At 38.9% G+C, this 25215-nt stretch overlaps 2 protein-coding genes across 2 annotated transcripts in view; one reads left to right on the forward strand and one right to left on the reverse strand.

The window, feature by feature from the left end:
* FGD6 (FYVE, RhoGEF and PH domain containing 6) overlaps nt 1-12649 on the reverse strand; it is a 106664-nt gene extending 94015 nt beyond the window's left edge. Inside the window, exons 1-2 of the mRNA XM_069490642.1 lie at nt 12600-12649; nt 4340-6746 (exon numbers count right to left, since the gene is read on the reverse strand). Of these exons, the coding sequence (XP_069346743.1) occupies nt 4340-6746; nt 12600-12615 (2423 nt within the window). The 5' untranslated portion in view covers nt 12616-12649. The remainder of the gene's footprint in view (nt 1-4339; nt 6747-12599) is intronic.
* A 566-nt stretch (nt 12650-13215) lies between these two features.
* The window catches only part of VEZT (vezatin, adherens junctions transmembrane protein), a 56505-nt gene continuing 44505 nt past the window's right edge, over nt 13216-25215 (forward strand). The window contains exon 1 of the mRNA XM_069489300.1: nt 13216-13271. Within this exon, the coding sequence (XP_069345401.1) occupies nt 13236-13271 (36 nt within the window). The 5' untranslated portion in view covers nt 13216-13235. The remainder of the gene's footprint in view (nt 13272-25215) is intronic.

Here is a 25215-nt window from a genome sequence, read left to right on the forward strand (position 1 = left end):
GGACTTCTGGGCAAAGTTTCAAGGGACAGCAATTCACATTTCTGATTCCACTTCCTCTCTTCGCAGTCTTCAGTCTGCAATCTGGCTTTTTCTCCCAGAGCACCACTAAAATTGCCCTTACCAACATTAAAAAACCTCCTAAATGCCAAATCTAATCATGTCTATTTTAAAAGCCTTGGTTCAAGCGATACCACCTCAGTGAGGTTGTCTTTAATGCCATATGCAGGGTATAAATCAGACAAAGACAACTCTGACAAAGCTTGGATTAGTAAAACGAAATTGTAATATAATTGTCTGTCACCTCACTGGGCAAAAATTCCCTGGGAATAGGCACCCCTTTTCACCTTTGAATGCATGGTACTTGACACATGGTCGATATCTGTGGAATAAATAAATTGAGGGTTTGCTGGGTTTGTTGGGTTACCTTGGAAAACCCAATTATCATACTTTTTCTTTGAAGTGCCTATAATAAGAACAAACTAAAACAACACAGGAGAAAACTTGGAATGTTTCCAGGGAGAGTTTTCTTTATAAGATCAAGAAATTTGCCTCAAATTCAGGGGGAAAATTCCAACATTTGGAGACTATTATTAATATTTTGCTGATTTGTCTATAACCCTCTAATATCAAAAGCCCAAAGTTTAGTAACTTCTCTATGAACATCAAACTTCTTAAATAAAAATCATAGTAAATGGGGGCACTCATCACCTGCATACCAATGAGTGAGAAAGGCCCATTGCCCGCTAGTTGTTTTAGGTCTATTATATCTGAAACATTTCAGGGAGGAGGTGTCACAACTGTACCCCAAACACACTGGAATACTCCAGAGTTGCTTACAATCTTATTATCAACAAAAACTGCCTTTGAGAATTCACAGCAGTAACCAAATGACCAATCTGGCAGCACTTAAAGCTACTCTTTCTGCAGCCAAGGGAACTTCCCTTTCACCATCCTTCATCTTCAGATTTAGCTGTTCATCCTTCCCCACTCTGGGGTTTCCCAGAACCACTCCTTCCACTCCTATTCTGCTCCCCTCCTCCTCTTTCTTCTACTCACTCTAGCCTGGGGTCAGAAACTCAATTAGCAGAATCAGGCAGTTAGCAAAGGAATACGGAGAGGGAAAGAGAAAGAACAGGAATGAGAAGGGGAGGTAAAGAAATTCCCTGCCTACTAATTCCCAGCCACCCCACCCCACCCCACCCTTCCCCTTATCACTCCCAAGGCCTGACAGTCTTCCTCACAGCCTGCTCAGCCCCCATTTCCTCATTCTTCCTTAGTTACCTCACCCTTTCCACAAACCCTAGGGCCTGACTCTCTGGCTTTGCTCCTCTGAGATCCCAGGTGCTCAACCCCAACCAGGAAGGGTAGAGAATCACCTGCCTCAGGGTGGGGCGGGAGGGGAGGCCCAGACAGTAATGGTTAATGTAATTTGGGAGCTAAACGGGACCTTTACTCCCAAACTGTTTCTTTGGGAAATACACCAAGATCCAAATTATCACCTTTACCACTATCCCAAAACTGTTTCTTTGGGAAATACACTGAGATACAAGTTGTCACGAGCTCTTAGAACACAACCCTATTAGGAATTGGGGACTGCTTACAATTGTTTCCTGATAAATTATAAACATTCTGCTATAAACTTATAAATGTTAAGCTGTTGGATTTATGAAACATCTATATTCTAAAAAAGGTGGTCATATGAGCCACCACCAAGCTTGCCAAAAGACTGTTTACTAATCCAGAATTGGTTGGTTTTATTTGTAGACTCTGCAAAACTATAGATTCTCTGTGAACCAGAACTCTGACTCACACTTTCTTCCCTGAGGGCTGAGAATCCCTTAAAGCTGCTGTCCCAACCCACTCCCCAACCCATGGGTCCAGCACCCCACCTTACCCCCGTTGAAAAATTGTCTTCCATGAAACCAGTCCCTGGTGCCAAAAAGGTTGGGGACCAATGCCTTAAAGATACTCTTCTGATGACTCCCGAAGAAAAATCTTAAGCTGGATTCATTTGCATCTTTTGTTATCATTTTAGAACCCCAGGCAGGGTATTGGATATTGACTTAATTATTCCAAGGCACAGGTATATTTTCAACAGCCAAGACTACCAAATAGGGTTTCCACTTGGATCTTCTTGGCTCACTTAAAATGTATGCCCAACTGCTCATTTATCTTACTCCACTGTGTCCAGGTGTCCTTGTAAAGGTTTGGATTTTGCTTTCTCTCAATGTTTACAAAAGGAACAACCTCCCAGGCAATACTGTGAGTCTGACCCTGTGACTGAGGGCTTTTGATTCAGCTGGCACACTTTAGGAGTCTCAAGCCTGTTCAGAGAGCCCTGCTCCAGGCCTAAACAAAAATCTCCATGGAAAGTGAAATTCAAAAGCAGAGCTCATTCACCCTTCACAGCCGGCAACCTGTCCAAGGCTGCCCTCGGTTTCCCCGTGGCCTCCAGAAAGAACTATGCTTATGAATGCCATCCAGCTATCCTGGCTGGCTGTGCCCTCCTAACCAGCTTCCCCTGAGCTGAGCTGCAGAACCCTAACTGTAGAAGAAGCATACCAGATAAAGAACAAGTTCTAGAAGTGAAGAGGCAGTGTCAGAGATAGTAGTAAACCCTCAGGATTTACCTGACAGCCAACAGGAAACTCACCCCAATGGCCAAACCTCCAATTTCAAGAAAAAAAATTTTATTTTAGCCAAAGACAGTAGTAAGTACATTATGAAGAAGCCAACCAAATTCACTACACAAATGCATAATACACAAAAGCATGTTATATCTGCACAAAAACAATGGAGCATGAGAGTAGAATTAAAAAAAAAAAAGCATGTTAAAAAGAGGACAGTTCCAATAAGATTGTTCCATGGTGAGAAGAGAAAGGATGAAAATACACAATTTAAAAAAAAGTTGGATATTTAATTTCAATTCTCTGTCGAAATATTTATGCCAAGCAAGGGGCTTTTGCCTAGGTATTAATGTTCAGGGAGCAACAGATGTAAACAGAATGGAGTCAGCTATGAGAAAAATTAAGCAAGGGAGGAAAGTACCCTTTTACAGGTAAAAGGAGGAAGGGCAGAGAGGATTATAAGTAAAGAAAAATGCTAGGAGTATCTGACAGTTAAAAGAACTTTAAACAATTAACTTTACTTGGTACACTGACTTGTTTGACAATTTTATTTATTCAATTCACCCAATTATGCTTTTTTGAACCCCCACTATTGCCAGGCATGTGAGTATTTCTGCAAATGTCACATTTTAAGACCTGAGTACTCAAAGGCCTGAAGGTAGTGGCCTAAGAATAATCTGAAGCCTTCCAAAAGGGTCTGTGTGCTTTTTTGTTAAACACAAAATAAACACTTGAAATATGATGCAAAGGCTACCTTTGTGGGTATGGAGAGGGAAGGAAGCAGCTGCAGTAGTTGTTTCCTTTGCCTCTTTTTCATTCATTCTCTCACATACCCAACAAACAACTACTGATTGTCTACTAGGCCCCTTGCTTAGCATCCTGCAAGGATAAAAAGATATGACTAAAACTCTTCCTGGAGCTTCAAACTGAACACAGAACGTCAGACACACCAATAAATAATTATACCATAAGACATACTGAGATTAAAGGATATCACAGAATAACTGGGTGGTCAGAATAGGAAATAAACACTTCCCACTAGGTAAACTGTAGAAGCTTCATGAAGCCAAAGACTGATGAGCTAGACTACCAAGGATGGGGCAAGATTTTAATAAGAGGGATACAGTAGGCACTCCATAAGTCAGAAGTGCATATACAAAAGTGAGGAATGAATAGTAATGACATGTTGCCTGCATTTTTCCTATATCCATTTGAGTTCAGCAATTAGCCTTCAACAAGTAAAATAACCAATCCTCTAAGACTGGTGACTTCTGTAAATTTAGAGGTTCCACCTGACAAGGACACCACAGGTAAACCGATGGATTTCAAAACTTCAGATTTCTTTTACCTAGTCAATAAACCTCACTGACTGGGGCCAATTTCATGCCCCAGGTTTCCTGCTATGACTTCTGAGTTGCTGCTTAGAGGCCCTGGGACCCTCTTTGTTCCAGGCCTTCCTTGTAGGACCCACATTGTTACTGGTTCAAATTCTTTGAATCAGTTACTAACACAAGTTGACTACTACAAGCTTGCATTGCAAATACACACTCCCACTATGTGATAAAAAGAGGCTGCACTTAGGAATAAATTAATATATGCTTTGTAAACCACTCCCTCACAAAGAGATTTTTCCCCCTGCATTCCTATTTCACCAGGTTGTTGAGGGTTTATTGCATTGATGCATGCAAAAGTGTCTGGCACCTAGGTATTACCTGGAATGCTGATGTCTGGGTCTAAGTGGCAGCTGGCCATCTGGAGCTTCATATGGCTCTTCTACCTCATACACGTTTGCATCAGTGTCCTCCATGCTGCTGGAATTCTGCCATTCCAACTCTGGAGTTTTCCCTCCAGCCATAATAAATGGCAAGTTCTCATACTCTGGTATTTCCTCATAATGGCGTATATTTTCATACTCTGGGGCACAGATGCTTGTAACAGACTTGCAAGGTGCCTGAGGTGACAATTCCCTAGAGAGCATTTGGTCATCCAAAGACTCAGTTCTCAGACCATTAGCTGTACCGGCCTGGACCCGAGACTTCTTCCTCTTTTTTTGAGATTCCAGGCTGGAGTTATCTGCAGAATATGCCTTGATAGGTTTACTTCTCTTTCCGTCTCCTACCAACAATCCATGCCAATCACCTTCAATCCCTCTCCGTTCCCTACGGGAGAGGTTCCCTGCGGTTGTGTCTCCAAGTTGGCTACTCCTGGACCAAAATTTCTGAAAGTCACTCTTCATGAAACAGATGGACAGTTTCATGTTGAGCAACTTTTTAAAAGAGTTTTTCTTTGTAGAGTCCTTGCAAGGTTTAGTGCACCTTTCCATATCCACAGCAGATAATGATTTTGCTCTAGGCTTGGTTAGAGCAGTTGAAGGCTCACTATTTGAGGATACGGTGACAGATTTCAAGGATTCTGGATTCCCTGAAAAGGGTAAAATAGGATGAGGTAATTTCCACACTGGCTTTTCTGAAGTCTGTTTAGGCATATCAAAGGAGGATGACACACCATGGTTCTGGGCACATAAATGTGGAAGATGATTTCTTTCTAGATCTTTCTCAGACTTTCTTTCTTCATTTGAGGGATAAGAACTTTTCTCCACAAGCTCCTCAGATGCAGCCTTTTTAAGCACTCCTGCAGCAGGCAAGCTGTGTCTTTGAGGTTTTTTGGGGACAATTCTTGAGGAACTTTCCTCTTTTATTATAGATTCTTTTTGCATTTGAGGGGCAGAAACTCCCAGGTTACAGGCAGTAGGCATATGTTCATTGCAAGTTAATTTGAGCTGCTTAGGCAGGCTCATAGATAGAGTACTGCATCTTATAAAACTGGTCCCTTTGTCCAGAGCATCTATTGTAGTGCTGTCAGAAATCAAATTAGAGTCTGTATCTAATGAAGGAGTTATTTTTTCAAAGGAAGATGTTTCATGACCCAGGGCTTTGTGTGAACTGACTAAGTCCTGTCTGTCACTGTTGGAATCCATATTTAATTCACTTTTATTTCCTGGATTCATTTTGTTCACCTGTTCGTGGTTACACAAAACATTCTGATGAAAAACACTGATTTCATTGTTTTTCAAACTATCTTCGATAAGACAAGAAGAGCTACTGTTTGAATTTTCTGGGTCTTCAGTACTTTCACTAGGAGTATGTATATACTTTTGGCGTAACAGACGAGCAGTGCGTGTCTTTCTGGGCTTGGGAGTTGGAAATTTTGGGGTATATGGTACTAAGTGAATTTCTAAGGGGCCAAGGTCTTTGACTTCTGATTTTTTACTAACTTCATCTGAAGATATAAAAGTACTCCTTTGACCATTTTCTAGAGCTTCTAATTTGGATGAATGAAAGTAATTATTGCTTTTTTCACTTCCATCCTGACAAGTTTCAAAATTTTGAAATTCATCACCAGGAAGCTCTAAGTGGCAACTGTGATGATCAGGAACGTTTTCGATGCTGGACAGGGAAGGAGACAAATCTGCAAATTCAATTCTGAATTGTCTGTTTAAATTACAGTCACCATTCATTTCTGGGTTGTCTGCAGACCTGTGCTTCTTTGAGGAAATAAAAGGTGACGTTCGGTGTGTTAAAACATCTTTGAGCTTCTCTTCTAGGATGCTTGCCTTTAAAACTACTTTAGTCTGGTTCTTGACCTTTTCACCATGAGAATCATACTTACTCATAGTTTTTAAAGTCAAAGACTCATCAATTTTACTGTTTTCTAAATTTTCATTCATTTCCAGGGGCTTTAAAACAAGCTGCCTTACATACAAATTCTCTCTATTTCCAAGCTTATGGACACACTCAGAACCGCAGGAACACGTTGGTAAAGTACAATCACTATTCTGATCTCCTATATTTTTGCAATTAAAATTGTCAGTGCTTTCAGGTAATTCTTGTTTATACTCTTCCAGATTTGAAGTAATTTTCCTTGATGGTGACTGCCCAACATCTCGAACAGAACTCTTCAGAACTTTTGGTTTGGGAGCAATGGCCGGTTTGGCTTTCTTTGTTGACTGTGGAACACTAGAAATCACAATGTCAGGCTTAGGTGCGACAGGAGGTGGAGCTGGCTTATTATTTGCCACAACAAACTTTGGCTTGGGGGCCACTGGTGGCTTTTTAATCTCTAGAAAGGAAAAAAGAATAATTTGATGTTAAAAAAACCAAAGCACAAGATGATACATGATGAAATTTGATAACATTTTTACTTTTAACAATATCAACTTATATTTTACTTGCAATCTACTAGGTAGATTATTATATGAAATCAATATTACTCTTGAAAATTCCTTAAACTGTCTTTCAATTCCAGTACACATAGCTTTGTGTATATTGTACATGTTAAAATAGGTCCAATACAGCTTTTCCACCAACTTTGGAACAGGTTACCATATCTTTAGTTGACAATAAATGAAATAACTGACTTTTGCTTGGGACCCATATAGTAGTTCTTCAGTTCATTTGCTGAGTGCTGAGAGCTGAATTTGCCTAAGTTAAATGTAGGCTGCAACTCTTTAAGCTTCTCATATGAGTAAACAGTCATATTCTTAAGCTTCTCATATGAGTAAGCAGTCGTATTCTTCTATCTCAGCTAATATAATAAAGCTGCATAGATGCCTTTTATCAATGGTCTGTCCAATTCAATAGATAGAACCCCAAAGGAATACAGAAATCATAAATTTTCTAAACTTAAAAACTGAAAATTAATTCTTTGGTATTATTTGAGGGTCATAATAAAGCTGATATTTTCCTGTGCAGGGGATATCAACTGGGAATTTTCCTTCAAGGAGCTTTATTTTTTAAAAAGTCGCATTCTAGGCCCTACCTCAGATCTAACCAATCAGAGTCTCTGGGAATAGATCCTGGACATCTGTATTTCTTTTAAGTTCCACAGGTGATTATGTTGTTTATTCTTCATCATTAACCACTGTTCTAGTGCATTTAAAAAATGACCACAATTGCTAGTGTAGCAATTCGTCCTTGACAATATATATGAAGTATTTAATTAACATCTATTATATCATGCTTGATTTGTACAGACTTGCTTCTAGCCTATAGGAACCTAATAAAAGCTTTACACAAAAAGGCTGGGTGTGGTGACTCATACCTGTAATTTTAGTACTTTGGGAGGCTGAGGCAGGAGGATTGCTTAAGGTCAGGAGTTTGAGACCAGCCTGGGCAATAGTCCCCATCTCCACAAAAAATTAAAAAAATTTGCAGGGCATGATGGCATGTGCCTGTAGTCCTAGCTCCTCCGGAGGCTGAGGCAGGATTGCTTGAGCCCAGGAGTTCAAGGCTGCAGTGAGCTATGATTGAGCCATGGCACTCCAGCCCCCAGCCCAGGCAGCAGAGTGAGACTCAATCTTTCAATCTCAAAAATAAAATAAAATAAAATAAAAAAGCTTTACACAAAAGACCTGCAAAATGAAAAGACATATAGAGACTGTATGTCTGTATTTCTTTAAAGTTCCTTTAAGTTTTTCTACCTACATTGTCACTTATCATCCATATTTCCCCAACGAGACTTGAGGTAAAAAGTGTTTTTACCTTATACTTCTTATATTTGTTCCTTCAACAGAATCTAATACTTAATAAAACCTTAATTTATTGGAAAAAAAAATCTTTTCAAAATATCTGAAGGAAAGGACTGCTTGAACACACAGAGACTTTGATATTTCATCTGGTGATGATTTTCTTTTCAACAAAGGAAATTAGTCACAACACTTGGGAAGATATTACATGGAACTGAGTAAAAAAAAAAAAAAAAGAAAACTAGTAGGGTGCTCTACTTCCTTTTATCAACCAAAGAATTTCCTAAACCCCTAATACTATGTGTACAGCAAAGATTATATGATAACAGATGTCTTCTCACTCAATTTCTAGGTATAATGTTATCAGAAATAAAGAAGATAATGAATTATTTTTCAAAATAATACAAATTCCTAAAGCTATACAATTTCAATTAGCTTCTCAATAAGCATACTATTAGTTTTGATTGTTTGTTTTTTGTTTTTTTTTTTTTAAGGTAGAAACTAACTGTAAAATCTTTCAAAGCCTAGTGATAAAGTTTGCTGTGATGGACTATTCTTCATCTATTAAGTCAAGTCTTGGCCGGCCTCGGTGGCTCACGCCTGTAATCCTAGCACTCTGGAAGGCTGAGGCAGTAGGATTGCTCGAGCCCAGGAGTTTGAGATTACTGTGAGCTAGGCTGATGCCACGGCACTCTAGCCCAGGCAACAGAGTGAGGCTCTGTCTCAAAAAAAAAAAAAAAAAAAAAGTCAAGTCTTAAGAGAAGGTATGAATGCCTTAAGCTTCTTCCCAACTTCCCATCTAACTAAATAAAAACCGACAGACCGTCACGTTGATTTCATTTCTGTAACCATTCTCAAAACATCCTATCTCAGGGATTTTCAAAATAATTTTTTAAAAAATCAGTTTTGTAAAATAAAAAGAGTCCTGGAGATTGGCTGTGCAACATGAAAATACTTAACACTTCTGAACTGTACACTTAAAAATGGTTAAGATCATAAATTTACATTATGTGTATTTTATCACAATTAAAAAAAAAAACTTCATCTCATCAAATTAATCTTTTACTTTCTGGATCTTAGAGCCTTGTCAGAAGCTTCAGAGTTGTTTAAGCAATTCATTTTTGCTTCTGAGTTAAATCTTTTTTTCCCCTGGTACCAATTTTACTCTTTTCTTTAAATGTGTTTTGTATATGAGTCTGCTTCCAAGAGACATAAATTCCTGCTCTCTCTTAGTGTCACAGGAATTCAATTAGCTACATATGAGCTGGGGTTGATTCCCAATAAATATGGCACAGCATTGTGTACCTAAAGCTTTTAACACATACTCAGGGAATTCAATAAATAACTGTGAATTTCAGCTTGCCATTGTTAGTTAACTGTATATTGGAGGAAGCCAATAATGTAAGTTGGGGAGCTGGCTAATTTAACTGTGTGTCTTGTGCAGACCTGGCTGCCTCACTTTCCTTACTTGTAAATGAAGAAGTTTAACAGATCTCTCAAGCCCATATGAATCTAAGATTATAACTTCTGAGATAATTGCTTCAAGAGAACCCTGATATGCTGCAGCCTCTTTCTCCTGTGTTTTTCTTCAGTGCACCTTTGTCTTCACCACTAGAAGACAAGCTCCAGGAGGGCAGGCACTTTGTCTCATTCACCGCTATATTCCGGCAGTGAAAACAGGGCCTGGGAATAATCAGAGCTGCCACATACACATACACTTTAATAAGTCTCAGAAACAGGAAATTTCTTTTTTAAAAAAAATCAATATCCATTTTAATGTGGAATATTTTGAACAGTGAGCAGGAATCAACTTCAATAGGATTATTGACTAATTCCCTAATTATTAATAGGAACAAGTATTCAACTAAGTCATTGGTATAGCAGTATCCAAAATCCTTCATTATTATTATTTTTTTAATGGCTCCATTTTGAAAGAAACACAACTCAAAAAATAATAAGCCATTATATTATAGCCTGCTCAAATGTCATACTCTTGAAGTGCATGATGTTTGGCAATGAATCCTGCACCTTTGGATCTTAATACTGTATCAACAGTCAGACCCAAAGCTTCCTTGAGCAAAGCAGCAAATCTTTTATTTACACAGCTGTTTGGCTCCAGGGATATATAAGGTAAGAAAGTAAAGCACTAGTAACCATTTTACTATTACAAACATACTCGTCATCTGTTACACACAGATGGCTGTGGTTCACGTGTACACTCTCTTGGCTATTGAACCAGCCAAAAAGCAAAGCACAGACATTACTGAGACAGTGACCTGTACATGTTCAAAAACATATAAAATATTCACCTATAATTCTCTCATCTTTTTCATATACTGCTTAGAATAATTCTAAAATCTCTACTAAGGATCCACTCTGTCACAGATGCAGAAAAACAAAGCAAGGTTTTCTTCAGGATACATACAACTTAGATATTCTACAACATTCCTCTTATTTTCTTAAATTAAACCAACCCTCCCAAATATCACAGATTAGATTAGAAACAAACATTGCCTCCCCAAGTTGCACATCACTTTCCTAAAAGTTTTAATGAATTTGACTACTGTTCCAAAAAGACACGATAATCAGCTTGTGAGAACTATGTATACATCATTTTATAAGAATGGGGTGGAAATAAAACCCAGTTCTCTTCCATAGTCCTCATTTAGACACAAGAAAGAATTATAATAAATCTTAACAGATGGGTGAGCCAAAAAGTAGTTAATGCTTCTCAGCAAGCCATGCTAAAAACCAACTAACTCAGCTAGGCACAGGAAGTGTCCCTCTTTTAAGCACCACAAAAATGTCTGTGGACTTCTTTAATTATAAAGTTGATAAAATATAAAAATAGCTTATTATTCTAGGGTAATTCAAATGAAAGAATGATAAACTTCCAGACTGGGCCCTAGAAATTAGGTTTACATATATAAATGTCAAATTAAATGCTTCTGTACTTGTTTATTATAAATTGTTAGGACTGGAATTGAAACTGATACATGTAAGATATAAATATTTTAAATACATTTGTGTAAAAAAGGGAAGAACTAAAATTGGCTGGAAATATTTTTAAACTTACAGTCACTTTAAATTTAAATTAATTACTTGAACAAAGGTAAGGCACAGTAATTTAGGATGAAAATGATTTACCTTATGTAGGTAGAAAGTCTCCCTTTGCTAAAGAAAGGATAGTTTATAAAGACTATAACTACAACAGTGTATGATGACATGTCTCATATACATACATATAACATCAAAAGGGAAGATCCACGACATCTTCTACAGGAAAACTTCACTCCTTGCTTTCTTTTCCTATTGGCTAACTTCTTGTTTCCTTAGTTGTAATCTGATTACACCTAGCAATGCAACATTACAATATATCTAGGTTTTAGAAATAATACAAATCAGAACATTTGGAGTGCTGTTTGACAGTTTCAAGTTGCAGGAATTTTAAACAAATGCCAAGAAAAGCAATGAAAATTTAATCTGATACTTAAGTGTTGATTCTAGAAGTAACTTTGAAGGGAAGCTTTAAACTATTATACTACAAAATTTCTACCGAAGTTTATTTCAACGTGGACAAAAAGTGTAAAAAAAAGCCCTTAATATTTTACTTACTACGGTATTAAGTTCTGGTTTAAAAATTAAACTATGTTTTTATGAAGTGAATGTAACACTAGCAATTATTTTGAAATATAAAAACTGTTCCTTAAGAATGTTCAGAAATACAATGCCCAGAATTGCTCAAAATCCACACAAAGGTAAATACAGGCTTTGTCATCTGGATGAGGGGAAAAGGACTGTGGGAGGCAGACAGAAAATAAGCCTTTGTTTACACTAACCAGGTAGAAATAGAAAAAAAAAATCCATAAGAAATTGGGTGAAGATGAGCAAAACAATTGCCATGAGCAATCCTCCCCTCTGCTTCTCAGGTAACAGGAGTAAAACGACCAGGACAAGAGTAACAATGTCTAAGCCTCTCTATCTAATAAGGGTAAGGGTTTCCAGCCGACACTAGGTTTAAAGCGACTCAGCATAGTTCCCGAGTGCCATATCCTGGGAACACTGCCCTTTCCTAGAATAACTGATTTCTTAACATGGGAAGCGACACCGTTTTCATACGCAAAGGCAAAGTAACTCAAATTGTTGAAGAGTTGAGCAAATGCCCTTTCTTTACATTTCGCGTTTCACCAGGCGCAAAGAGAGCCCCCCGGACGGGCCTCCCTTTGAAGGGGGGTCCCAAGAGGTCCACGATTTCCAAACAGCCCCTCTCGGCAGGAAGGGACGAGAAATCCGGCAACAAACGCCCCGGACTCCGCACTTGCCGACGTGCTCGGGAAAGGTAGAGAGCACAGAACTCGCCCACCCCAGCGGAGAAAGTTGCTCGAGAGCCCAAGCCTTGGAGCGCTCGCTACAAACTTTCCGGCGGCAGCGCGAGCGCCGTCACTTACCCGCGGCAGAAGTCATGATTCCCCGCGCAGCTCGCCTCCCCGCTCGCGCCCCTCAAACCATGTTCCCCTCTCAGTCCATTGTTTCCAGAGTTTGGGCAGAAGAGAAAAGCCCCCGCAGCGCCCACATTCCGTCCCGCCGCCCCGCTGAGCAGCCCGAGCGCCGCACAAAGGATGCGGCCAGCTCTAGCGACCCTGCAGCGCTCCCGGGCGCGAGCCGCCAGCGGCGGGCGAGCGAGCACGAGCGCCGCCCAGCCGAGCTCCGGGCGGACAGCCAGGCGCGGGCACGAGCAGTGCTCACCGTGGCTCCGCCGGCGCGTGCCCCTCTTCAGCTCCAAAAAAAAAAAAAAAAATCAGTGCTCCTGGCGCCCCCTGCTTGTCGCGGTCGTAAAAGTCAGACAAAAGCTCTAGCCTCCACCAATCCGAGGGCTCCAGCTTCATCCCGCTCCCGCCCCTCCTGCTCACTCGCTCACCCACTGCTCCAATAAACGGGCCTGAAAAGGGGGCGTGAGCGGCGAGGCATGCTGGGAATTGTAGTTTTCTAGATCCACACGACGGGCAGAAGCCGAAGTATCGGTGCCGCCTGTTCTCCCGCCTTCATTTCCCATCGTGCTGAGGCGGGTGGCATGGCGGAGAAGGATGACACCGGAGTTTGACGAAGAGGTGATTTTTGAGGTAAGTGGAAAATGGCGGTGGGTGTGGATTGCCTTTGTTTGAGAAGGACGAGAGGTAAAGCGAGGAGGCAAGGCGATCCTGGGGCGAGAAATCGGGTGACGCGTTCCTGTTGGCCTCGACCACCGAACCCCTGCAATTTAGGGGCCTAGTGTCGGCCGCAGCCTGACAGGTGTAGCGTGAGACGCTTTGGCCGTGGCTGGCTTCTGCCTCAGGCCCGCCCTGAATTCCCAGCCCGGGCTGGGTTGCCAGGCCCATGGGCGGGAGCCCTGTCCATTCCCCGGGGAATGGATGCGCCGTTGGGGGGAGTGCGCCTGGCTGGGCGGGGCCGAATCGTGCATTTTAGATTCTCACAACTTAGCCGCCTCGTTTTTCATTCTCGATTTTTTGGGTCAGTATCCAGAAGTGCTTCAGGTCACTGTTCACAGTCAAGGCGTGGCCCTCGAATGAAGGCAGCAGGTGCCAGTTTTCTAACACGGTTTAAAATCTGTATATGTGGGACCTACTGTGGGTGGTTAGAGCCAGAGCATCTCAGCATCTAGATTCGATTCTTTTGTCCTTTGCTGTTGCGCTAGGTGTAGCCAGTTCTTCTGACTCAAGGCTCTGGAATTGAGTGCTTTTGTGTGGAACTGTTTTAAGACATTCTCTGCCATCTTGAATGAAAAAAATCAGACGAGTATTTTTGGTGCCATTTTTCTATCAGACACAGTTCAAAGCTCACACCCCTGCATATCCGCTTTACTTTTGATCATCCAACTAGATTTCAAGAAATTAAATTTTTAAAAAAGAAGTGGCCAGTGCCTTGCAACGGGAGAGCGAGGCACTGACAGTACAATGTTAAATATTGAAATATGTACAAACTGTCATTGGAGGATTAATTTGAAAATGGCCATCTCTTCTTGCAGTCTCCAAGACGCTACACCTAGTAAGTGATATCCAAGGTGAATCTTGAAAGTATGAATCGGATTAGAAAGACTAAAAGGAAAAATGTATTATTACATAGAAAAGGAACTGAGTATACCAAGGTTGGGAGGTGTGAAAGTAGGGGCTTGGGTGTGGTGGAGGGTCGCTGTATAAAGTGGTTTGATGTGGCTACAACGTAGAAGTAGTGGAAAATGTGGCCATTTTACCGAAATGAAAAGTCTAGATGTGAGTTCTTTAGGGAAGACAAGGGCCTGAATTTGGAAATGAGAGAAGGAGTAATGGAATAACAGCTTGGATAGACATTTCTAAGTTAAAATCGAAGTAACAATGACAGATTGAATGTGAGAGTTGAAGGAGAGAGAAATCTAGGTTGCTTAGATTTCTAGGTGAGGAAAACTGGGTGGATGTATTTTTTTTACCCCATTATTTTCTTTGATTTCTGAATATAATAGTAATACATGCTCAAAGAACATTTTACTGTAGAAAATAAGCCAAAAAATGAAAATCATCCATTATCCCACCACCCAAAGATGGCTGCTATTAACTGTATGTGTTCTTACAGACTTTTTTTCTGTGCAAATGTGTTTATGTGTGTTTAATATTTTTTAACACAAAAGGTATACCACATAGCATTTTGTATATATTTTTCACTTGAATTTATCATCAATCTTTTCACATTCATCATTCTTTGAAAAAATTACTAATAATATCCCATCATTTACATGTATCATAATGTAACCATTTTCACATTATTGGGTAAGTACATTGTTTCAAAATACTCACCATTGTAATCAACACTGATATAAGTCTATGTTTAACTGCAACTCTGATTTTCCTTAAAATGATTTCTAGATCTAGTAGGTCAAAGGATATGAACATTTAAGACTTATGCAGTAAGATCATGCCAGTTCTCATTGCCATTAAGAGTAAGAGGGTATTAGTTTCAACAAATCCTCAGCAACAGCCTTATTAGTTTCATTTAGGCTCTGTTAATTTGATAAGAAAAAATAGCATGCCATTGTTTTAGTTTACATTTTATATGTTTATACATTTATTGGCCATTTAAATTTTTTTGAGCATTTCTTTTCATATTTTTTGCCAATTTCTCTATTAGATGCTAGCTTTTTAAAAATTGATTTATATGAGTTCTTCATATATTACTAAATCTTTGCCATATTTGTAGAAAAATTTTTCCAGTTTGCTGTTTATTGGCTTTTTGTTATACACATTAGCTTTTATTGCAGTATAATTTACATACAGAAAGTACACAAATCATAAGTGTGCAGACTGACATATTTCTGTATGTTGAGCACACCCATGTAACTGGCACCCAGATCAAGAAACAGAACATCATCAGCATACCAGAAGCTCCCTCTTGGTCCTTTTCAGTCATTAGTCCTTACCCCAAAGATAACCACTGTTGAGACTTACAATAACTAACATGGATTAGTTTTGTCTATTTTTATTGTTTACACTCTGTGTAATTTCATTTATATGCTCTTCTGTGTCTCACTTTTTTTGCTCCCTGGCTTGCTTTGTGAGATTCATCCATATTGTTACATGAACATTTTTTATTTCTGCATAGTATTCCATGTGAATATATGGTCATTTTTTAACCCATTCTTTGTTGATGGTTGTTGAATGGTTTCCAGCTTTAAACTACTAGTGCTACTGTGAACCTTTTATTATGTATTTTGTTAAACATATTTCCAGTGAAATTGCTGGGTCATAGGAAATATTCACCTTCCATAGATACTGCCAAACATTATTCCGAAGTGGTTGTACCAACTTATACTCCTGACAGGATTGTATGAGAGGTCTCATTGCTACATATCCTCACCAACACTTGCTAATTTCAGTCTTTTTCTTTTATTCTGCTGGTGGCTATGTCCTGCTGTCTCCTTGTGGTTTTAATTTGTATTTCACTGATAAGGAAGTTAAGACTTTTAATGTATTTATTGGCCAATTGTATATCTACTTTTGTGAAGCCACTTCAAGGTTCTTGCATATTTTTCTATGAGGTTGTCTCTTTTTCTTACTGATTTAAAAGAATTCTTGACATACACTGGATACAAGTCCTTTGTTGGATATATAGTTGGCCCTCCATATCCATGGGTTCCATCTACACAGATTCAACCAACTCATCAAAAATATTAAAAAAGAAAAAAAAAAAAAGCTGTAGGGGTCGGAGTTGTGGAAGCAGGGTGGCTCTCACCCGTAATCCCAGCTACTCAGGAGGCTGAGGTAGGAGGATTGCTTGAAGCCAGTAGTTCAAGACCAAACTGAATAACATAGCTAGACCCCTGAGTCTAAACAAATGAAAACAAAATTAGCTGGGTGTGGTGGCACACGTCTGTAGTCCCAGCTCTTCCAAACACATAGGCAGGAGGATCCCTTGAGCCTAGGAGCTCCAGGTAGCAGTGAGCTATGATTGTGCCACTGCACTCTAGCCCAGGCGACAGAATATTTGTAAATAGTTGTTATATTGCATAGCTTTTTTATTTATATTATTTTTGGTTTTTATTGTTATCTTTTATTTTATTATTTTTTTAAGAGACAGGATCTCATTCTATCACCCAGGTACAGTGCAGTGGCATCATCATAGCTCACTGCAACCTCAAAACTCTTGAGCTCAAGCAATCCTCCTGCCTCAGCCTCCTAAGTAGCTGGGATTACAGGTGCACGCCAAAATGCCCAACTAATTTTTTTATTTTTAGTAGAGACAGGTCTTGTTCTTGCTTAGGCTGGTCTCGGACTCCTGAGCTCAAGTGATCCCCCCTGCCTCAATGTCCCAGAGTACTAGGATTACAGGTGTGAGCCACTGGCTGATATTTTCTTTACAAGGTTTATTTGACCTTTTGCATTTAGATCTGCCATCCATCTGGTACTCATTTTTATATGATATCAAGTAACGATCAACATATTTTTTTCACATGTGGATGTCCAGTTGACCTAGCACCGTTTACTAAACAAACCATTTTTCCCCACTGAACTGTAGTGTTGCCTTTGTCATGAATCAGGCTATGTTGCATGTGTAGATTTGTTCCTGGACTCTTTCTTCTTTTCCATTTGTCATTTTGTTATTCTTGTGCTAATAACCGATTATTTTAATTACTGTAACTTTATAATAGGTATTAATATCTGATAGGATAAAACTCTAAGGTTTTATTTTTCTTCAAGATTGCCTTTGGCTGTTCTTGGCCCATTGTATTTCTATATGAATTTTAGAATCAACCAGTTAATTTCAGTTAAAAAAAAACCTACTGAAATTTTGATTGAGATTGCTTTGAATCTATAGATTAATTTGGGGAAACTTACAATATTGAATCTTCTAATCCATGAACATTTATTGCTTGCCTTCTAAATGAGTCAAGCAGCTCCCCATCTCTTTTCTGTGCTCTAGGACTGATTTTACAAAATGGAGATTATCTACTCCATGAAGGTATAGCTAAATTGGCCCTTAAATGATCTAGGCCTTTCCTGGGGAAAAGAAGTAGACGTTGTCTATCAGTTTGATTTCTTTTATGGTTATTGCTCGGTTACAATTTTCTATTTTGATAACTTTTTTTATTCTGAAAGGCACTATAATATAGTTAAAGGTATCAGCTCTGGAATTGGACAGCCTAAGAAATCCTAGCTCAGCTATTTTTTAGTTCATGTGACTTTGATAAGTTAACTTCTCTAAGCTTCAGTTTTCTTCATATTAAATAGAAGTAACAGTACCTATCTCATAAAGTGATTGTGAATATTAAATGGTTTAATATAAGTGAATTACTTAGATGAGTACCTGGTGCATTGTAAATATTCAGTAAATGTTATGTGCTACTAAATTTTTTCAGCAAATTATTCTTTCAAAATTATTGATATTCTTAGTAGTTTCTTAATTTTTAGTCTCATTTGTAAAACTAATTAGATCTTATTACTTCCTATGTTTACTCATGTCCTCTCTTTTTATCTTGCATAGTTTTGCCACAGTATCAACTTCTGAGATAGATTTTTCAAAGAACTAGTTATTAGTTTTGTTTGATTAGCTCAATTGAGTATGTTTGTGATTTTTAAACTTTTTATTAAAATTTTTTAATGTTTTAAATTTATTTATTTTTAATTAAATAGATTTAGGGGGTACAAGTGGTATTTCGTCACATGGATGAATTGTATGTGAAGAGAAGTCAGGGCTTTTAGTGTACCCATCACTCAAATAGTGTCCATTGTACCCAACAGGTAGTTTTTGATCTCTCACTCTCCTCCCAACCTCCCCCACTTTTGAATCTGCAAAGTCCATTATAACAGTGGTCCTCAACCTTTTTGGCACCAGGGACAAGTTTCATGGAAGACAATTTTTCCACGGACCTGACAGGGTGGGGTAGGGGATGGTTTCAGGATGATTCAAGCACAGTATATTTACTGTGCAGTCAAACCTCTCTGGTAATGATAATCTGTATTTGCAGCCATTCCCCAGCCCTAGCATCACCACCTCAGCTCCACCTCAGATCATCAGGCATTAGATTCTCATAAGGAGAGTGCAGCCTAGATCCATCACATGCGCAGTTTACAGTAGGGTTCAGGCTCCTGTGAGAATCTAATGCCGCAGCTGACAGGAAGCAGAGCTTATGCAGTGATGTGAGTGATGGGGAGAGGCTGTAAATACAGATGAAGCTTTGCTGGCTTGCCTGCCGCTCACCTCCTGCTGTCCAGCCTGGTTCCTAACAGGCCACAGTTTCTAGTTTTCTTCTAGAATTTTTATGGTGGCAGATATTACATTTACCTCTTTAATCCATCTTAAGTTATATTTTGTGTATGGTGAGAGTTAGGGATTCAGTTTCATTCTTCTGCATTTGGCTCTCCAGTTTTCCCAGCACCATTTATTGGCTAGGGCATCCTTTCCCCAGTGTATATTTTTGTTTGCTTTGTCGAAGATCTGTTGGTTGTGGGTGTATGGTTTTACTTCTGGGTTCTCTATTCTGTCCATTGACCTATGTGTCTATTTTTATGCCAGTACCATGCTGTTTTGGTTTTTATAGCACTGTAGTGTAATTTGAAGCTAGGTAATATGATGCCTCCAGATTTGTTCTTTTTGCTTAGGATTGCTTTGGCTATTTGGGCTCTTTTTTGATTCTATATGAAATTTAGTTTTTAAATTTTAAAAATTTCTACTTTTATCTATTTGGTTTCATCTACTTTTTTGTGTTTACTTTGATCTTTTTTCCTCTTTAGCGTCTTGAGTTAAAAACAATACTGAAAATAATTTGTAAGTTTATAAATTTCCCTATGAGTACTCTTTTGGCTGTATTGCATGAGTTTTGAAATGTAGTTTGTCTCAGAATTTTGTAATTTCCATTTTGATTTCTTCTTTAACTCATGATTTATTGAATACTCAGGTGTATGGTGAGGGATTGATGTTATTGTTGGTGATGATTTTTCTCCATGTGTCCCTTAGACCCATAATTCTACTTTGACCATTATGAACTATATCACCTGTATTCCCTTGTCCTCTGATTCCATTTAGGTTTAGCCAGTGTGAAGAACCTGCAAATCGGAGGAGGGTGTCAGAGACTTCTGGGTATTTTCCCTCCCTATAGGGCTGTCATTTGTTCCTGTACCTAAAGCCACAAGTATTATTGGGGGAGTCTTCTCTTTTAGTTTCAGCTCTTACAGGGAGATCCAGTAATACTGCTTCTTTCCCTTGGCCTTTAAGGCCTATGGAATTAGTAACTTCCTGCTGTTACTTGTCCCTGGTGCTTTTTTATTCCCTGTTGGTTGCCTCAGTATTGCTTGCAGCTTTGTAAATGGTCATTTCATACTCTTTTCAATTCTCCCTTTTGAGTTGCTCTTTGTTTCTTGCAGTCTTCCTACAAGACCTTCTTGGCTAACCTATTTTGCTGCCCCTGTTCTGTTCTCTTGGGAATAACTCTTGTCTGTTGTCATCCATGGCCTCTGGTTTTGTGCTCTGAGAACCTATTCCTTATCTCTTAGTGCTCCATAGCCTCATATGGAATGGTTGTTAAAGTCTATCCTCCTTGGGTACTGTATACCTTTTATGGTCAGATCCCTATGGGTACAGGTTTGTGGGCCTAAGAATTGCTTTAGAGGTTGAATAATTACAGGTTTTTACAGGATTTTGGTTCCTTTGGCAGTACAGTTTCCTGAAATATAGTAGGTGTCCAGTCTGTTTGCTTCCAAACAGTTTCGTATACAAGTAACCAAAGCTACAGAGCCCATCTAGATATAGTTCTTAAATCTAAAGGCTGTAGATTATTTACTGTTTCTGTTCTGGATCTTTTCTCCCTCTTTTTCAATTTAACGGCAAGCACCTTGATTGAGACTTGGTTGGAGAGATATCACTCTTAATCAGAGTTTTGCAGCTGGCTGGTTCCTATTATTTTGGGGAGGTTTCTGGGAAAGGCTTGGGGGAACCATCTTATTTCTTGCCTTTTGGCTTTTCCAACTATGAGAACTGCAACACCCCCTCTTCACCCACCCACTTTACCACTTTTATTCAGTTTAAATCTCAGGTCACACACAGAGAAAAGCCTTCTTTTGAAGAGCTGAAAGCTTAATGTCTACCACTAGATTACTCAGCCTAGCTGGTGGAACATATTTCAGATTCTGCTAAGTGAGCCCTGCTTCTGGATACTAAGTACAATGTTATCCATACATCCTAGTGCAGAAAACAGAAACCTGTCTATCTACTGTAAGCAGAAAGTGATTTTATACAGGGAATTAGCGGTTAGATGATTGTTGGAAGGGCTAAAAAGGATCAAGCTTTACCGAGGTTGCTATGCTCATGAGGCCAAAAACACATGATCATGATCATGTTACAATCCAGGAATCGAGAAGCCATCAACACATCTGCTTATCAATAACCTAACAAAGTGATCCATTGGTACTGGAACTCAGAGCCCCTCCACTGTCTGTACCACAGCTGCCTCTGTGTTACCAAGAAGCTGTAAAATACATATTAGAACACTGCTATAAAAACATTTTGCTGCCACAGCTTTGTTTTATAGCAAAAAGAATGGGGGGTAGGAGGAAAGAAAGAGAGAAAGCCAAAGGAGCAAGAAGTGGATCTCTGCTTCTCTTCCACCTTCCAAATCTCTCACAGATATACCTACTTGGGAGAAGCCTAATTTATTAATTTGTCTAGCACCCTAGCTGCAAGATAATTTGGGAAATGTCAGATGTAGCTTTCCTGCTTCTGCAGTACAAGAGATATCTGAAAGAAGATAGAATGAAGGTGGACAAACCAGTCTACCATATCCATCACAGGGCCTAACCGCTCCTCCCCTAAGAAAATTTAACTGTGATATTTTTGGCATATTTGTTGTAATACTGTTATATTAATGATCTTCAGAGTCGACTCATTTATGTCTTGAGACTTACCCAGAGAGTCACATGCTGCACTAAAATTAAAAATTTTAGGCCAGGCGTGGTGGCTCATGCCTGTTAATCCCCAACACTTTGGGAGGCCAAGGCAGGAGAATCACTTGAGGATAGAAGTTTGAGACTAGCCTGAGCAACATAGTGAGACCTCATTTCTACAAAAAATTTAAAAATTAGTGGGGCATGGTGGCACATACCTATAGTCTCAGCTACTCAGGAGGATCACTTGAGTCCAGGGATTCAAGGTTTCAGTGAGATATCATGATGCTGTTGTGCTCTAGCGTGAGTAACAGAGTGAGACCCTGTCTCAAAAAAAATTAATTTGTTTTAAAATTTTAAATAATGCAAAGTTTTAGAAAGTATCCCAACAACATCCCATCCCTTAAAACTCTTTTGAGGTATCTTGTTTTAATTGCTATTTCCTGGAATATTAGCAAATTTTATCATCTTTTCTTATAGTTTTGGTCATTTGTATTTCTCTTTCCAGAGGTTAGCATTGAGTTCTCCGAGTCTGAGAGGAGTAGAAGTGTACTGGAAGATCGTGTAGGAGAAGGGACTAAGGGAGGAAAGGAAGAGTGAGGTGCCCAGGCCCAATTCCTAGAATCTGACCACCTTCATTTCATCAGAGCTAGATTCCCTATCTACCTTCAAGGTTAATTCCATCATATTGGAGCCTGAATGCTTTTTTCTCTAAGATAATTTATTTTAATCGGAACCTTCAATCTATAATCATCTTACCCCAAGAGGCTGAATTGGGAAAGATAGCCTAACCTCAGTCTTGGACAACTCTTGGACTGTAACAGCAACAGGACAAAGTTTAGAAAATGACAGACACCATGTCTAACATGAATATTAAGCAAAATAAATACTGAAATGACCAAGATTGTCATTTTGTTCTGTTATTGTCACCGTTAATTAAGATGTTTTGAGAGTAAGATTCTCTAGTCCCCTTAGAAAGCTGTTAAAAGTTCTGATGTTGCTTTCTTTACTTTCAGATTTTTTTTATTATAAATTAATCACAGAAACTTTGAGTCATTCATTCTATCTTAAACCCTGTTATTCCTAGGGGGAATTGTGCCAGGAAATAAGACTTCTTTATATGAGGGACTAATTTTTCTACCTCTTTGTGTTATTTGTAATGAATCTAAACCATTTCTTTGTAACTTCCTTCTAACAGACACAATGTTGTCTTCAAGGAATCTGTTACACTCTCTTCAAATCTCTGTCCTTGGTAACCTTATTCTCTGCAGGTGAACTCTTTACTGGCAAAGGTTTTTGGTATTTATTTAAATTAATTCTCCCTCTTAGCCTTTGTTCCTGACTGAAAAAGATAATTTTTGTCCCTTTTATCATGACCTCTTTCCCTCCTCCATCTTTCATACTTCTGCATAAATTATTAAATGTTAACCCTTTGTTGGTAGTATATTCAGCTTTGGGTGCTTTTTTTGCCCATAGCACTTAATCTATTAAACGAAAAGAAATGACTCTCAGAAAATCTCCCACATTTAAAAGAAAGAAAGCTTTAAAAAATCCCTCTCTTCCGTCAGACATTCTTATTTCTTTGTATTTTTAAGGACTATTATACATCTCTGAAGAGCATTAAGGCATTTTTTTCCTAAGTGATATTTGTAGATTCTTTCCTGGCTGCATTATTGATTTGACTAATGGAAGAAAATTGTTCTTGTCTATGAATTTATACATGGACAACATTTGCTATTTGGATAATGGATCTTGCTATCTGGAATAATCATACATATAAAATTTAAGGTATTATTATGTCATCTCATTTTTCCTTAAAATGTATCTTTGGTTTCAGTTTGTTAAACATAAAGCCCTAAAACTGCATTATGTAATGTAATCTAGTTCTAAATAGTAGCTAAGATTAGAGGCATAGCAAAATTCATGCTTTTATCACAATTCATAATAGAAAGAATATTTATTAATGGCATTATTAAATCACAACCCTATTGACATAAAAGATTCACCATTAAGACCAATCTAGTTTAATCACTAGATATGCAAGAAGAAATTACTTGTTTAATATAAATTATAAATATCATTCTTGGGGAGCAAGTCTGCTTTTTTTTCTATTTGTGTTGGGTTGTTTCTTTTATTTTGGTTTCTTCACATATCCTCAGGGCTCCAATATAGATTTTTAAGTCTAAACATTCCAAAAAAGTAGTAAGTACGTCTCTCTTTTATGTATGTTTTATTGCATATATTAACATGCAAGTCCCTTTGTCTCAAGGTATGATACACAGTGCTAACATGGTCTCCTTAGTATTTTATGCAGTTTCATCAAAGGTTTTCATTTTTTAAAAAGCATTGTAGAAAGAGGACTAGACTAGAAGTCAAGAGACAGACTGATGTTAGTTAGCAATGAGATCCTGAATGAATCACTTAATTTCTCTAGAGCTTGTTTCCCAATTGTAACATGATCATACTTTATACCAGAGCATCTTTTTTTGGGGGGGGAGGGGACAGAGTCTTGCCCTGTTGCCCAGGCTGTAGCTTAGTCATAGCTCACTGCAGCCTTAAACTCCTGGGCTCAAGTGATCCTCCTGCCTCAGCCTTCTGAGTAGCTAGAACTACAGGCATGTGCCACCACTCCTGGCTAGCTTTTCTATTTTTTTTCAGAGATGGGGTCTTTCTCTTGCTCAGGCTGGTCTTGAACTCCTGGCTGCAAGCCATCCACCTACCTCGGCCTCCCAAAGTGCTGGGATTATAGGCATGAGCCACCCACTCTTGGCCCAGATCATCCTTTAGTATGAAATTTTTCTTTTTCTGATTTTTATTTTTTTGAGACAGAGTCTCGCTTTGTTGCCCGGGCTAGAGTGAGTGCCGTGGCATCAGCCTAGCTCACAGCAACCTCAAACTCCTGGGCTCAAGCAATCCTCCTTCCTCAGCCTCCCGAGTAGCTGGGACTACAGGCATGCGCCACCATGCCCGGCTAACTTTTTCTATGTATATTTTTAGTTGTCCATATAATTTCTTTCTATTTTTAGTAGAGACAGGGGTCTCACTCTTGCTCAGGCTGGTCTTGAACTCCTGAGCTCAAACGATCCACCCGCCTCGGCCTCCCAGAGTGCTAGTATTACAGGCATGAGCCACCGCGCCCGGCCTGAAATTTTTCTTAAATCTGTTCTAGGGGATCTGAAGTTATCTACTGTGTTGAGTAAATGAGAGTAGGTCCTTAGAGACTTTCATTAATTAGGAAATATAGGAAGAGAATCTACTCATTTCCAGTGACTCAATTTTAGTTTTCCCTGGTTCTGTACCGAGCGTTCCCTGAGCTCCTAGAAGCAAATCATGCCTTAAGGATCTAGGAGAAAATGCCTAAAGTTCAGTGTACTCCAAAATGGAACAGTATTAGTATGCTAACTTCATTGCCTCTGGATTTTTTGAGAATTGCTTACAGTATCCATTGAGACTTCCTGTTGTTGTTATTATTTCCACTACTGCAAATCAAAATGCCCACTACTCTTTATTTGAAATAATATATTTGAAGATGTCCTTTACTTTTAAATCTGTGTTGTAATTTGTGTAGTTGACAGACAATAGCCACCTGTCTCTTATTGTTGAGATTTTCCTGATTGATCCACAACCTTTCATTTCATATCTTTTTAAGATCGTTATTAAAATG

The sequence above is a fragment of the Eulemur rufifrons genome, chromosome 16 (genome assembly GCF_041146395.1).
Source record: "Eulemur rufifrons isolate Redbay chromosome 16, OSU_ERuf_1, whole genome shotgun sequence".
Lineage (NCBI taxonomy): Eukaryota > Metazoa > Chordata > Mammalia > Primates > Lemuridae > Eulemur > Eulemur rufifrons.